Source organism: Ambystoma mexicanum, chromosome 7q (genome assembly GCF_040938575.1).
Source record: "Ambystoma mexicanum isolate Mex_15411 chromosome 7q, UKY_AmexF1_1, whole genome shotgun sequence".
In the NCBI taxonomy this organism is placed as follows: Eukaryota; Metazoa; Chordata; class Amphibia; order Caudata; family Ambystomatidae; genus Ambystoma; species Ambystoma mexicanum.
The window spans coordinates 625,725,646-625,739,205 of NC_090941.1; the positions used below are offsets into that span (position 1 = coordinate 625,725,646).

The 13,560-nt window shown below is 49.6% G+C and overlaps 1 protein-coding gene across 11 annotated transcripts in view; it reads right to left on the reverse strand.

Moving 5' to 3' along the window:
• The window catches only part of PDS5B (PDS5 cohesin associated factor B), a 2,333,811-nt gene that overhangs the window by 1,414,169 nt on the left and 906,082 nt on the right, over positions 1-13,560 (reverse strand). For all 11 annotated transcript variants that reach the window (XM_069639007.1, XM_069639003.1, XM_069639002.1 and 8 more), the window contains one exon: positions 7,097-7,236. In XM_069639007.1, coding sequence (XP_069495108.1) covers positions 7,097-7,236 — 140 coding nt within the window. The remainder of the gene's footprint in view (positions 1-7,096; positions 7,237-13,560) is intronic.

The window sequence follows — 13,560 nt, forward strand, 5'->3', positions numbered from 1 at the left end:
GGCTGTGCCCGAAGGCACAAGGGGGCCGCGTCCGGGGCCCGGTACTTCTTCTCGTACCGATCCCTTCTCGCAGGCATTGTGGATGGGTTCTTGAGGAGGGCGAGACCCTCATCCCAGATATCGTCCAGTAGAGGTACAGCGAGGACCGTCTTCCTCTTGGTCTCGCGCCGTTGATAAAGGAAACCTTCCTTCTTCTCTTACGGGCAAAGCTCGGATGCCCTGGCGATCATGGCATGAAACGATCTAATCTGGTCGGGCGGGGAAGCCCGGGGGGGAGGTGACGACGGGAGATCCTCGTCGTAAACCTCGTCGTCTGTACCCGTCGCGGCCATGTCCGTCCCCGCATCATCCCCACGGGTCGTGGACGGGGAGGAGGGCTGAGCAGGGCGCGATGGTTGAAAAGGAGGTGGAGGATGAATCCTTCTCTTAGGAGGAGGGCTCCCAGAAGGGCCTGGCTCCAGGTCCCCCGTCGGGAGCGGTTCCTCCGTTGGTGGTAACAGCAATCTCGTCCTTATCTCCGAGCATAAGGACTGTATAGCCAACAAAATGGCCGCCGAGTTGTCTTGCGGCACTGGTTGAGGGGATTCCGACGGGCGGTCAGAAGCCCCGTCGGCACCCTCGACGTTATCGTCGTCTTCGATGTCGGGGTCCCTCCCGACGGGCTGGTCTTCTTCCACGCCAACGCCGTGGCTTAAGACTTCGATCAGCTCCTCTTCAGAGGTTGAGGCCGAATCCACAATGACCTCCTGCCCCCCTTTTTCTTCTCCGTCGGAGGTTTCACGGGGGTCCTGTCGATGGGCATGAAAGAGGACTCCCTCCGCGGTGGCAGGGAGACTCTGGGCAACGAGGTCGCCACCACTGGTGTAGCCTCCACAGGCTGAGCCAGGTCCGCCGCGACTGTCTCGATAGAGGCCTTGGCCGGGTGGATCAAGGCTTTTACCACCTTAGGTGCGCTCACCGCCTTCTCCTTGGGGGGGTGGGGGGGGTTCACTGCCTCGCTCCCCCTCCGATGGGGCCTTCGAGCACGACCGGGGTCTCTCCAGGAGCTTCGCCGGGTGCTCGGCCTTCCTCTTACCCGAGCCAGAGCGTTGGCTCGTGGTTGATGGCGCCGGGGAGGATGCGCCCTGCCTGGCACCCGTAGAGCCCGACCGTTCGGCGCTCCCGGTGCCAGCGGACTCGCTTTCTGTTGGGCCCCCGTCGCCGGGGCGCCCTCAAAGGTCTTAGAAGACCGCTCAGACTTCTTTTTCTCGCCTGACGGGCTCTTCCCTTCCAGCCAGTTGGCGAGACGCAGATGGCGGTCCTTCATGGTACGCTCCGACATATTGCCGCAAAACGCACAGTCCTTCTCCATGTGCGTCTTGTCCTCATGCAGGCAGTAGAGGCAAAGGGAGTGTTCATCCTCCTTAAAGACATTCTGAAGCTGGCATCCAGGGCAGACCCTGAACAGCTTTACGGGCATCGAGCTTCCCTTCTCCTGGGCCATGTCCGAGATGGGCCTGAGAAAGTTCTGAAGTCCTCCAAAAGCATGGCTCGACGAAATCTTCACCCTTGAGGGGCGTAGAAGAATCCAACACGGGTCCCCGTTGATCGGATAAAGAAACGGTGGAGCTTGAGGCTCTTGTGACCGTAAAAAGACAAAATTTTCCTATGAAAAAAGCGTGAAAAAAGCACTAAAGCTCGAGAGCAATAGCACGAGGATCCCAACACTTGAACGTGCGGTAAGAATCTGAAGATGGCTGCCAGAGGCGGGGCTTAGGGTTATGGCAGTCATTGGCTGTGGTCAGTATGACGCATAGATCAGTGATTGGTTACTACTAAGAAAGACAGATCAGAAACGAAACTGATACTGATTTTTCTTTACCGAGGATTCCCAGCCTGACGACGGGGAATATTCATGAGCATGTGAATCCATGCCAGACCCCATGCTGGAGAAAGGGAATATCAGAAGTGGTAAGTGGGGACGCAGTGAGGTGTTAATACTCAAATCCATGGGTGGCTAATTCCCTTTCCCAGTCTTTAGGAGACTACTTCTATAGGTCAAGCAGACGAAGCTAGGTGGGCCAGTCCAGTCAGTCATTTCTGCACTACGCATCACATTGGTGGAGACCGTGGCTGTCCAGTTCCGCTCGACACCCCCGTGGGAGCCAGGTGAGCGTAACACCTGCGTATCACAGTGCTCGCCGCCATGGACCGGCTGACGCAATCTGCCATGTCCAAACCCGACTAAACGGCCTCACACATAGCATCCTTGCCATCCTGAACCATGGCAAGGAAACCATCCCATTCATCCCCTTCGGGAATATGTTCAGCTGCCATGGAAACCGTTCCGCAGAGCGTGCGTGAAACGAGACAAGGCACAAATGGAGTTGGCCTCCTGAAATGCCATACCCCCTGCAGAAAACACTTTCTTCGCCCAGCCGTCAAAACGCTTGTCGTCCCTATCAGGAGGTATGGTAGGGTACGACGCCTGCTTTGCCGGGGCCGTAGCCGCCTGCACCACCAAACTCTCCGGAGTAGGATGCTTGGACAAGTAGCAGGGGTCACTACTGGCTGGGCGGTATTTTCGCGGCAAAGACTTTCTCACTGCCGGGAGACTCTCTGGAGCAGTTCAAGCCACTGCCACCCTTCTTTGCAGAGCCATATGGAATGGCAGTACTGGGTCAGTTGGTGGACCAATGTCGAGGATATCCGTAAGGTCATCCTGAACAAACGCCCCTGGGGGAGCAGACCAACCTAAGTACTCGGTGACCCGTGACATAAGTCGCAGGTACGAAGAATCGGCATGAGTGCCAGGCTCAGGCTTACAAAACTCCACCTCCGGAGAGGTGTCCAGTCTACTAGCAACAAGCAGGGATTGCCTCAGGTCCTCAAACTGGCTATGGCCCGAGAGAATCTCGTCAAGCACCATGCCATCATCAGAGCCCTCATCCACCTCTGAAATGAATTCCAGATGGCGGTAAGAAGGCACAGAACTGGAACCAAAGCCATGCTTGACCTTGGCCAGAGCCTTCCTGGGTGGTTCCCCCGCCCCACGGGGTACCCCCGTCGACACAGCCCCGAAAGGCGTCGAATGAATCGGCATCGACGACAGACGCAGCACCAACAGCATCGACACAGGCCTCGAGGGAGGAGCCCCGAGCGTGTCCCTCGACATCCTGGGCGCCGACGGCGTCAACGACTTCCTCGGAGGCGGAGCCTCGAGAGAGTCCGTCAACGACCTCTGCGCCACAGGCGTCGATGTCTTCCTCAAAGACTTCACAGGTTCACGCGGTCTCCAGCGTGTCGAGGACTAGGACCGGGACCGGGCATGTCGAGACCGATTCCCTTGTCCGAGCGGGACCTTTCCCGCGAATCGTAACGACCACCCAAGCCCGAAGGCGTGCGAGTGGCGTCTCTCGGCTGATCACGACCGACCCCACTCGGAGGCGCGGAAGGACCAGTGCCCTCCGATTCAAGAATCGCCAACATTTTCTTCCTGAAGGAAGCCCATTCCTCCGGTGTCGCATGCTTGGTGGGGTAAGCGACCCGCGGAAGGGCGGAGTCCTCGGATGAGGACGGGGAAGGCGACCGATGACAGCGCTTCCCGGAGTGTCTCGAAGAGGCAGAGGAGTGGCGAGACCGACTCCGGGACCGAGACCGACTGGACTTCCGACGACGACACAGAGTCGCCCCTCGAGTCGTCCATCGAAAGCCCCGCAGACCTAGACTTATCGGTAGGTAAGGTGTCCAAACACCATAACAACTTCTTACGATCCCGCAAGGCTTTCGACGTGAGCGAATGGCAGTCGACACAGTCATCCGTGTCATGGGCCTCCACGAGGCACCAGAGGCAGGCGACGTGGGAGTGCAAGACAGACATCTTGGACCCACAGCCCCCGCACTTCTTAAAGCCCAGACGCGGTGTGGAAGACGAGGTAGACATCTGCACGAAAAACAACTTCACAAACGAACAGGTTCGAAGAACCGAGATGAACAACAGAAACTCCAAAGAGTCGAGGCGTACCGCGATTCAGGAAGCGAGCACGTTCACGGAAAAAATAGAACTGAGGCTACGGGAATCGTGCGTCCTACTTATCACATCGGATGACATCGGCCGTCGGAGGAGGTCCTCGAGGACGGCGCATCGATGTCATCGACGCAGGACGCAGAAAATGTTCCGACGCAGCACAGCTGTGGTGATTAATGTCATAGATAAGGAATACGTCGGAGGACCCAATCCCCTCGAAAAGGTACTTACTGATTTAGAAATATTAAGAATGTGGATTTTGGAGTGTATGTGTATGTTACTATAATATTGCCCATTCTGAAGAAGGCTTAGGCAAACTGTTAAATAAATGAATATTTGTTTAATCAAGAAACAAGAGTTTATTTGAATACTTGTCACTGTGAATCTCTAACTCCCCTACAGCTCACAATGACCCCTCTCGAGAGAATCCTAGCTTATCAACACGCTACCAACCTGTGTAGTACAGATTTATACCAAAGGTTGGGTTCCTATTGGCAGGAGGTCAGGGTTGTTGTGCACCCAAAGTGTACTGCATACAGTCTTGCCTAACACTATGCTAATAAAATCTTCCCTTTAAAAGCGTTCTCACACTCTTGTCTAAACTCTTAGAAGTTAAACAGTTCAAGCTTTCCAAACTTGGGTGTCTTGACCGCACTCTTTTTCCTGGTTTCTTGTTCTTGGAAAAAGTCTTCTACTATCTTGTTCACTTGCCAGTCTTAACTCACAACTTTCATTGCACAATTGTATGCCGTGCAAATATTTACATATTAAGTCATAGGGTAATTTCCCTTCCTCCCATGGTATTCATTGCCAGTCTCTTGGTTTCCCTATGGCATTATTAGATCCTTTTTTATGGGTTTTTCACATCTCCAATTAGCTGGTCTTATTGGCAATAGCTTGTCACGAGGACTGGAACGAGTTTCTCTCTTCATATAATACCAGTCTTCCTATATTTGCTCAACCAGATTATTTGTTACTTACTTAGTCAGGTTTTTACAAGACAGTCTTATATTTATTTTCTCGTCCTTATGACTGGGACGAGTTTCTCCAAGCATATAATGGTGCCTAAGTAGCCTCTCGCACTTCCCATTCTCCCGAGTACCTCTGTCTATACAGGGGAACCATGCCGGGCTCGGCACTTGCTCGAGTAGTCATCTTCGGTATTTAACTTCTTGTTCCTCACATTCGCTGGCATCCCATTCTCAGCTTCCCCTCTGGCTGTGTATGCGGGCACTGGCGATAGGGAGCTACTTACGCTCCCAGCACTGATGGTTTCAGCGTTGTGCCCAAGACAATACAGATGTGGTCAGGCCATCACATAGTACAGGGTTCCTCTGGACCACTTCACGACTGTTTATCCATTGTTGTATGCGCTGGGCCTCTGGCGTCCCACACTGGCCTTTCTTCACTTCCTCGAAAGTCGCAGGCTCCATGGCTTGTCTCTGCTCCGCCTCTCCATGGCGTGATGTCAGGGGGGCTTCCCCTGAATACGATAATCTCAGTGATCCACTTGTCTCAGTTATATACAACTATTAAAGAGAGTCTCTTGTCCATTGGATGGCGTTTTTAGTTCAGCATTACCTGAATCCAAATGAAAGGATATCACCTTATTCTTAATGGAAGGCAGTCCCATATCTGCAGAAATGGTGGTTGGCCTAGAGAGTTCCTGTGGGAATGAGAGTCCTTTTCCCCCCAAGGGGATGTCACTCCCAGTCATGTCCCACTTTACCATGCCGCTAGGGAGGGTCTTGCAGAGCAGGCTCACCTCCCTAGCCTAAAAAGGTGGCGATTCCCCTATGGGGAGAAGGGACGAATACCCTTGATTCGTCACAACTACCAACGGAACCAGACCAGGATAACGTCCAAAAGGCGCCATATGGGTGTAGTGACAGTGAAAGGAGGAGATTGCTGACATACAATGCATTAATAGATAGGGTGTCCCAGACGGAGCGAAGAAACGGGGGAGTACGGGAGGAGTCTGAAGACAGAATGGAAATCTATTCTCACGAATACCAAAACAGTGACAAGAAACTAGCGTGTTAAAATAATGCAGTATAATGGGCAGCATAGTATTGGCACAGGTTTCGTCTTCCAAATGCAGACCAGATTCATATGCTATAGATCTGCACAAAAATCTCCCAATACTGGGCTGAAATCCAAAATCGCCTAACAAATCTTGAATTAGATAATGCTTCACCAACACCGGAGCATACTTACTAGGTGCCACTCAAAGAACTGCATCCCGCAGTATACTTAATCTGACATTAGTACTGGCTATTAGACAAATTTCCATGGCAAGGAAATTGCACCAGCACCTGAAATCCCTGGCTTGGCTCAAAGAACTAGAGAGATGCAGAGAGCAGAGCTCAATACATTGAAACATATGCAGTGGGCGACACCTCATAATAGATGAGATTAAGAAGCAATGTAAAACAGTACTGTTAAAACTAAACCATGCAACAGACGAAAAACCACCCTGAGCAGTAAAATTCAATCTGAATTGGGAAAGCAAAAGCTAGATGAAACAAGCACATGCTAGGAGTGGACATAGTGACGACATTGAAACTGCATTCCAAAATAACATGGTATAATTAGTTACATGTGGAAGTTGAGGGAATGGGTATAGGGAGCAGTCTGGAAGGTTCAGCGGGGAGGAGCAGACACTCCCCTTCCAGAAGATGCATGTGTTGGAAATGGCTGTTCCTTAACATGACTAGCTAAGGGATGTGCGCAGTAATCTCGATGATACCCTGTAACCAATATACCAATTGTAACAAGAGGACTATTGGTTTACTGTTATTTGTAAAATGCATTACAGGCATTGTCGAACAATAAAAAGCTAGAAGTGATACAAGGGTTGAAATCCACAAGTCACATCCATGACTGGTGGAAAAATATGTGCACATTTAGAAAACATTTTCAGACAAATCAATACATTGATTATGACCAAGGCATGCTTCAGAGATGCAAATATACTACAAATGAAACGGAAGTAATTATGTTTGGCACAATTACAGGAGTGTATACATGGAAGCAAAATTATATGAAAAGGACTATTGAAAGCATTTATGATTTTACAACAAGACATACCACACAAATTTCAGCTTGCTTGCAAGAACACGTCGGGCTGACCAGTTTCTCTAACTGGCCTCTGATTTTGTCGTCATCTTCCAGCACTTGTGTAAATTTCTTCATGAAATCCTGAGCCTTACCAGGATCTGGCAAGTTTCCTTTAAATAAAATGATTCATTTATGTGTTACAAAGTGATAAGCACTTACAATTGTCGTTTCATTTTCTCTAAACTCTGCATTCAGAATTCATTTTTTAAACAAAAAATATCAAAACATAAAGTTCAGGCACGACCTTAAACATTTCCCAACAATCCTACAGTAGACATTTCAACAATAAGTGTGACGAATCCCAGGACGTTGTCAACTCTCTCCCTAAGGGTTAGCCATCCCTTTTGGGGATAGGGATGTGAGCCCACTACACTTAACAGCCCCTAGGGTAGGGTAAGCAAGATCCTTCAGAGGTGACATCCCCCTCCCCCACCTTCAGGACAAGACAACCCTCATGTGGGGTCACTGTTACTAGTCTTCAGACACTAACACCTTTGTGTAATATGTGGGAGCTAAGGTGTACGCTAACCCTATAACCCATGTTGTAATGGCTGATTTGGAGGAGGAGGCGCTGCATCCACATCACCACCCAACATTAGCAGGAAAGGGGCCTGCAACATGGCGCTGGATTCCTTCGGGCTTTGGTGCCCAACTAATGAGCTAACATAATATAACAGCCATGGGTGTGTCAGGGAAGTGGTTCTGTGTAAGTAAACCTGCTTGCCCTGAAAATTCAGGGGCAACAATGGGGTGCTTAAATTCGCCAATAGGAAGACCAGCCCCACTCAGGTATACACTTAGTATGGAAAGCGTAAACACTATGCCAAAGCCACACCCCAGACATAACATGGACCATACCATGCCCAGTCTACTGTTCTGCACAGCAGGCACCTTTACCCAGTCGGAAAACAGCATTGCATTACTTTGGTGTCCACGCCACCACCCTCTCCCCTGCCCAACGCCTTTCTTGCCCAATACATCCTCCTTCCCTCCACCAGCCATTCAGCTGCATAACATCAGGTCAACCATCTCCACGTCGAGAAGAGTCATAGGTCCCAAACACCTAGCCAGCCTCCCAGGGGACATCCCCTCCACCAGATCGATCGGGCACCACTGCTCCTTGCCTAGGTTCTACTTGGTGCAAAAGTCACCACTCAAGAACGTCAGCAACCCTAGTCCCCACCACACTCCCTAGTCTTGGGAACACAAGGTTACTGAGGTTATCCTCTCTTACCCACCTACTCCACCATACCCTGTACACTTCAGGCCCTCCTTCCAATCACCCTCTCTCACACACTGCAGGGTGACCAGAGTCTCACATCGCCTAAAGTACATACCCCATGCATCACCCCCTTCTCTCCCACAGACCCCCCAAAACCCCTGATAGCGTCCAATTCAAGCCTCAAAAGTCACCCTTTCTAAACGCACCATCTCTAGGAGCCCACACTGTTGACATACATGACTTAATCCTGGACCAACAGCTAGATTTCCTAGTCGTTACGGAAACATGGCTTGACCATGCCTCAGGCCCCCTTACTTATGTTGGCCATCCTTCCCGACAATACCATCCTTAGGGCTGACCACCAGGAATCCATAGGAGGTGGAGTAGCCATCATAGCCAAATCCACACTACAGCTCAGATCCTGCCCACTAGATATATTGACAGGATACAAATGTCTCCTACTAAAACTCACAACTGACCCTGAAACCACAATTCACATTCTCATCATTTACAGACCATCCAATAATGCCAACCACCCCGAGTTAGACATACAACTACTCATCACACACCTCCTCAAGCCCAATACCAAATGTATTATCCTAGGTGACCTCAATCTTGGATACAATGACATACTGGATCACAAAGCTACCGCTTTCTAAATGGCCCTTGAAGAAATGCATTTTACTCAAATTGTAAACGCCCCTAACCACTCCAAAGGTAGAATTCTGGACTGGATCTGGTCATTAAATGTAAACTTAGCGCTCAATTCAATCTCCGAAATCATGTGGTCAGATCACCACCCAATATGTTTTCGATTGGGCTGTTTACGAAAATGTTAGGTGGACCTCAACCCATGCCCCTCCCTATCACGGTAAGAAACACCTGCAAACAAACCAGAAAATATTGTCCCTATCTTGGCTGACACCCTCAAGGCCCACCCCATAACTAACACTAACCCTGACAGCATCTCCACTATATACCAAAATTGCCTGAAATCTACCATTGACGCAGTAGCCCCACTTATAGCTAAAATACACTGAAACCCTAAAGGGTCCAATTTCTGGTTCAACGAAGAGCTCATTGTCCTGCGTCGCAACAAAAGAGTGCTGGAGAAGATACACAAAAAATCTGACCACCGCCCTAACAAACTCACTCCTAGAAGTCAACAAAACCTAAAAATCTGCAGCGATAACCCACAAAGCTAACTCGCTGAATATGCGCATAAACAATGCTTCATTCAACTCCAAAGAACTTTTCTCCATACTGGAAGCCCATATCCCTACCACCACCCCTGCTAACTCAAGCAAAGCCTGGTGTACCACCATACAGAACGCCCTAACCGCAAAAATCCATACATTACAAAAGAAAATACTAATATAAAGGAAACTACTGGCTAGCAAAAGAACCCCCAGACCCCCGTTGTGTCCGATGCCGACGACGGAAACTCAGCCCTCAATTCAAATTCACCACCGTCACCCAAGACCAGGTTCTGAACACCATCACCACCCTGAAACCATGCAATTGCAAAGGGGATAAATCCCCTGCCCATTTAGTTAAACTCTGTGCCCCCACCCTAGTACCCATCATTACCAACTCTATTAATACCTCCTTCACCACCAATTCAGTCCCCGCCAACATCAAAGAAGCTTGGGTAACCCCACATCTTAAACCCTCACTGGACCCGGACATTCCCACCAACTAATGCCCCATTACCACGGTCCCCTTCCTATTAAAAATAATCAATAAAATTGCCTACACCCAAGTCCAAGATTATCTAGAAAGGAACCACCTGCTAGGAGCCAGACAATCAGGCTTCCGACCTAAACACTACAGAAATGGCCTTACTACACCTTAAAATCCAGATGGACGCGATACTCTGGGAAGCTGTGCATCCTCCATCGACTCGACCTGTCTGCCGCATTTGATTTGGTAGACCATGACAAACTTATGCAATGCCCTGTCGGAAAACTTTAAATTCACCCTTGATGCCACCCTCTGGGTTAAGTCCTTCCTATCGGAACGCACCTTGAGAGTGTCCATTGGTGACGAGGCTGCCGATCCCTCCCCAGAACCCCTAGGGGTACCCCAAGGCTCCTGCCTTTCACCCACCTTATACAATGCATATATTAAACTAATTTTTGCAGCTCTGGACGCCATGGGGGTCTTGTATACCAACTTCGCAGACGAAACACAGATTCTTATCACCATTTCGGGTAACTATGATCTAGACACCTCAAATATCAACAAGATCTATGGTATCATACAAAATTACATGGCTTCCAATAGCCTATGTTTTAACAATGAAAAAACATTCTCATTGTAGGCCCCCCGACTAAAAACCCTCCATGCCGACTACTCATCCATTACCATCGACGTAACGTCCATCCCAGTACTCAAACAGGTCAAAACACCGGGAGGCTATCTAGACACCAACCTTACCAGGACTAAACATATGTGACCTGTCCTCTGCAACAGCCTACACAGCAAAGCTCATTCCACTCAGCCGCCAATTTCTCACCTCACAAAACTGCCTTATCGTAGCTTGAGCGCTCATACTATCCAAACTTGACTATTGTAATATTCTCCTACTAGGAACTACAAGCACCATCCTGGCCAAATTGCAACTGTTAGAAAACAAAGCCCTACGAGCAGCAATAGGATTAAAGAGAAATTACCATATCTCTCATATTAGGAGAGGAGTACATGGACTACCCATCCAAGCCAGAATCCTATTTAAATCACTGATCATCACACACAAATGTATCAACAATGACGCCCCCTCCTACCTTAATAACCGTCATCCAAAAAAGCTCAATTAGATCTCTTAGCTCAGGCTCGAGCACTCGCCTATTTGTCCTTAGGTTCAAGAGTTCTAGGGCTGGGGGAGCCAGATTCCCAGTAGCCGCAACAAAGATCTGGAACTCCCTTCTGTGATGCTGGAAATGCATTGGAGGGACAGGGCCTGTCTGTCCTTGTCCTGTAGTCCTTTTTCATGTAGGTTCTGTATTGTTTTCTGCACAGGAGTCCATGTGGGACTCCTGGCAGTGCAGCTCTTTGTCTTTTTGGGTTGGTGAACTGACCCTTGGGATCCGTTTTTGGCACCCATGGGTGGGGGTACAACCCTGTAACCCTAGTGTATCTTTTTCGGCACCTGTGTGTAGAACACAGAGCAGGGTATGGGCTGCTGGGAGCTCAATGCTGAATTTGACAGGTGCTCCGAGTATCCTCCATTTTGGGATATCCAGGCCCTGCCATTGGAATCAGTCGATTCCTGATAGGAGACAAGATGGGCCCTGTGGCCTTGTGCTTTCTATTGCCTGTTACCTTGTTTTCCCAAAGTCCTGGGAAGCCCAGACTCTGTCCCTGTGGAAGTTCCATATATGGTATTGGGGGGAAGTCCAGGCCAGACTGGCTGGAGCCTTCCCAATGACTGTATGTTGTGGTACGCCCGTGGGGTGGGACCTGGGTGAATGGAGTGTGTGACGAATACGCATTTCATGTTATGGGTGTCTAGTATCTGGTGTGGGACACAATGAATGAGACAGCCCTGCCCGAAACTTGGATGAATGCAGAGTGGAGTGCTGAATGGTTGGGTGCTTGTCAAAATCCACATTCCCGTGTTGAGTGTCTGGATGGAGAAGAATGGCCTGAATGCACAGTGAGCCTGATCGGCTGCGTGACTGCATGAATGCCCTTCTGAATGATTAGTTGCCTGAGTGTGACCCAGCAGAGTGAATGAGAGACCAAATGGTAGATCTGGGGACTCTCACTGATGGAAATCGTTCAGAAGCAGAAGTCGAAACTTGCTTATTCTCAAAGCTGAGCCGTACGAAGGTTGACTGCTGTTACCTTCGCCAATCTGAAAGCTGCTATGCCTTCAAGGAACTGATCCAAAAGAGGACCTGGTTAGGAGACCTCTTCCCGAGCTACAAGGGATCATCGTACACCAGCTAACCTTCGCCAATGCTCCCTGGAAGTCAGTCCTCGAAAGGCTGCCGACCGGTGACTGGGACCACCGCAGAATCGCCAAGTGCTCAGACATTGAAGTCCATCACCGTCGACGACGAACATCATCGACCGGAGACGAAACGCTTCATTGCCCAAGACATTTGAGTCCAAGGACTCTCTCGCTAGCACCGTCGACCGATTTGTCCCACCGGAGAAAGTCGAGGTCGCCAAGGAGAATACGCCAGTGTGTTTCCCACCACCCGAAGACCACAAAGACGCTGATGACCCGACGCCCTTGCCGGGCCAAAGTTCTTCATTGACTCTTTGCGGCAACAAACTATCATCGTCGAGGTGCACCGCACGTCTCATCTTCGCAGGACGTCCACGACCGACAGACAACGAGCACCGTCAGGACCGAAGCTGCTGCCCTTGCTGCCGTTCACCCTTTTCTTTTTGGGATCTCGACGATCCGTGGCTCCTGCCTTAAAAGGAGTCACTCAAGAAGGATCCGTCGACGACCCGATGTCGAACACTGCTAAACAAGGTACATTGGGGCACTAGAACATTTGTAGAAGGAGATAAGACTATTAGACAATATATGGACTGGGCTTGTTTAATATCTTATTTACAAGTTGTACAGGTGGGGGGATCCTCCTGTGCCTGACAGTAGGGTCCCAGTATTCTGCCAATTGTCTAACCAACTCCTCCTACACCTATGGTTGATGACCTTTGCTATATTGACTTATATGTTATTTGAACTGTCTACAGTTGATGCATTTTAATGGAATCAGAGTAATAGTGGTACCACATAGAAACTGTATATATTTACCATTGTGGAACTGTCGGAGCACAAAGTTTGTTATTGTGATTGAATACATAACGAGAACCTTATTTATATAAAGAAATGTGTTATCCCCAACATAGTGTGTGGACATTCCTTTGTGGGAGCTTGGGTACTACACTGTACTTAAGAACCAGCCTGCATCACCTCCTGAGAGCTAAGCCTTGATTGATCGTCCATTGCTACCATTCAACAGAAAATCTTGGCTGGGGTGCTCTGTGCTTCTACTCTGCCATATAGAAGGCAGGAGTACAGATAAGAGTATCCATTGGTGACAAGACTGCCGATCCTATCCCAGTACCTCTAGGGGTACCCCAAGGCTCCTGGCTTTCACAGACCTTATACAATGCATATAATAAACTCCTATTTGCAGCTCTGGACACCAGGGGGGTCTCAAATACCAACTTCACAGATGAGAAAGAT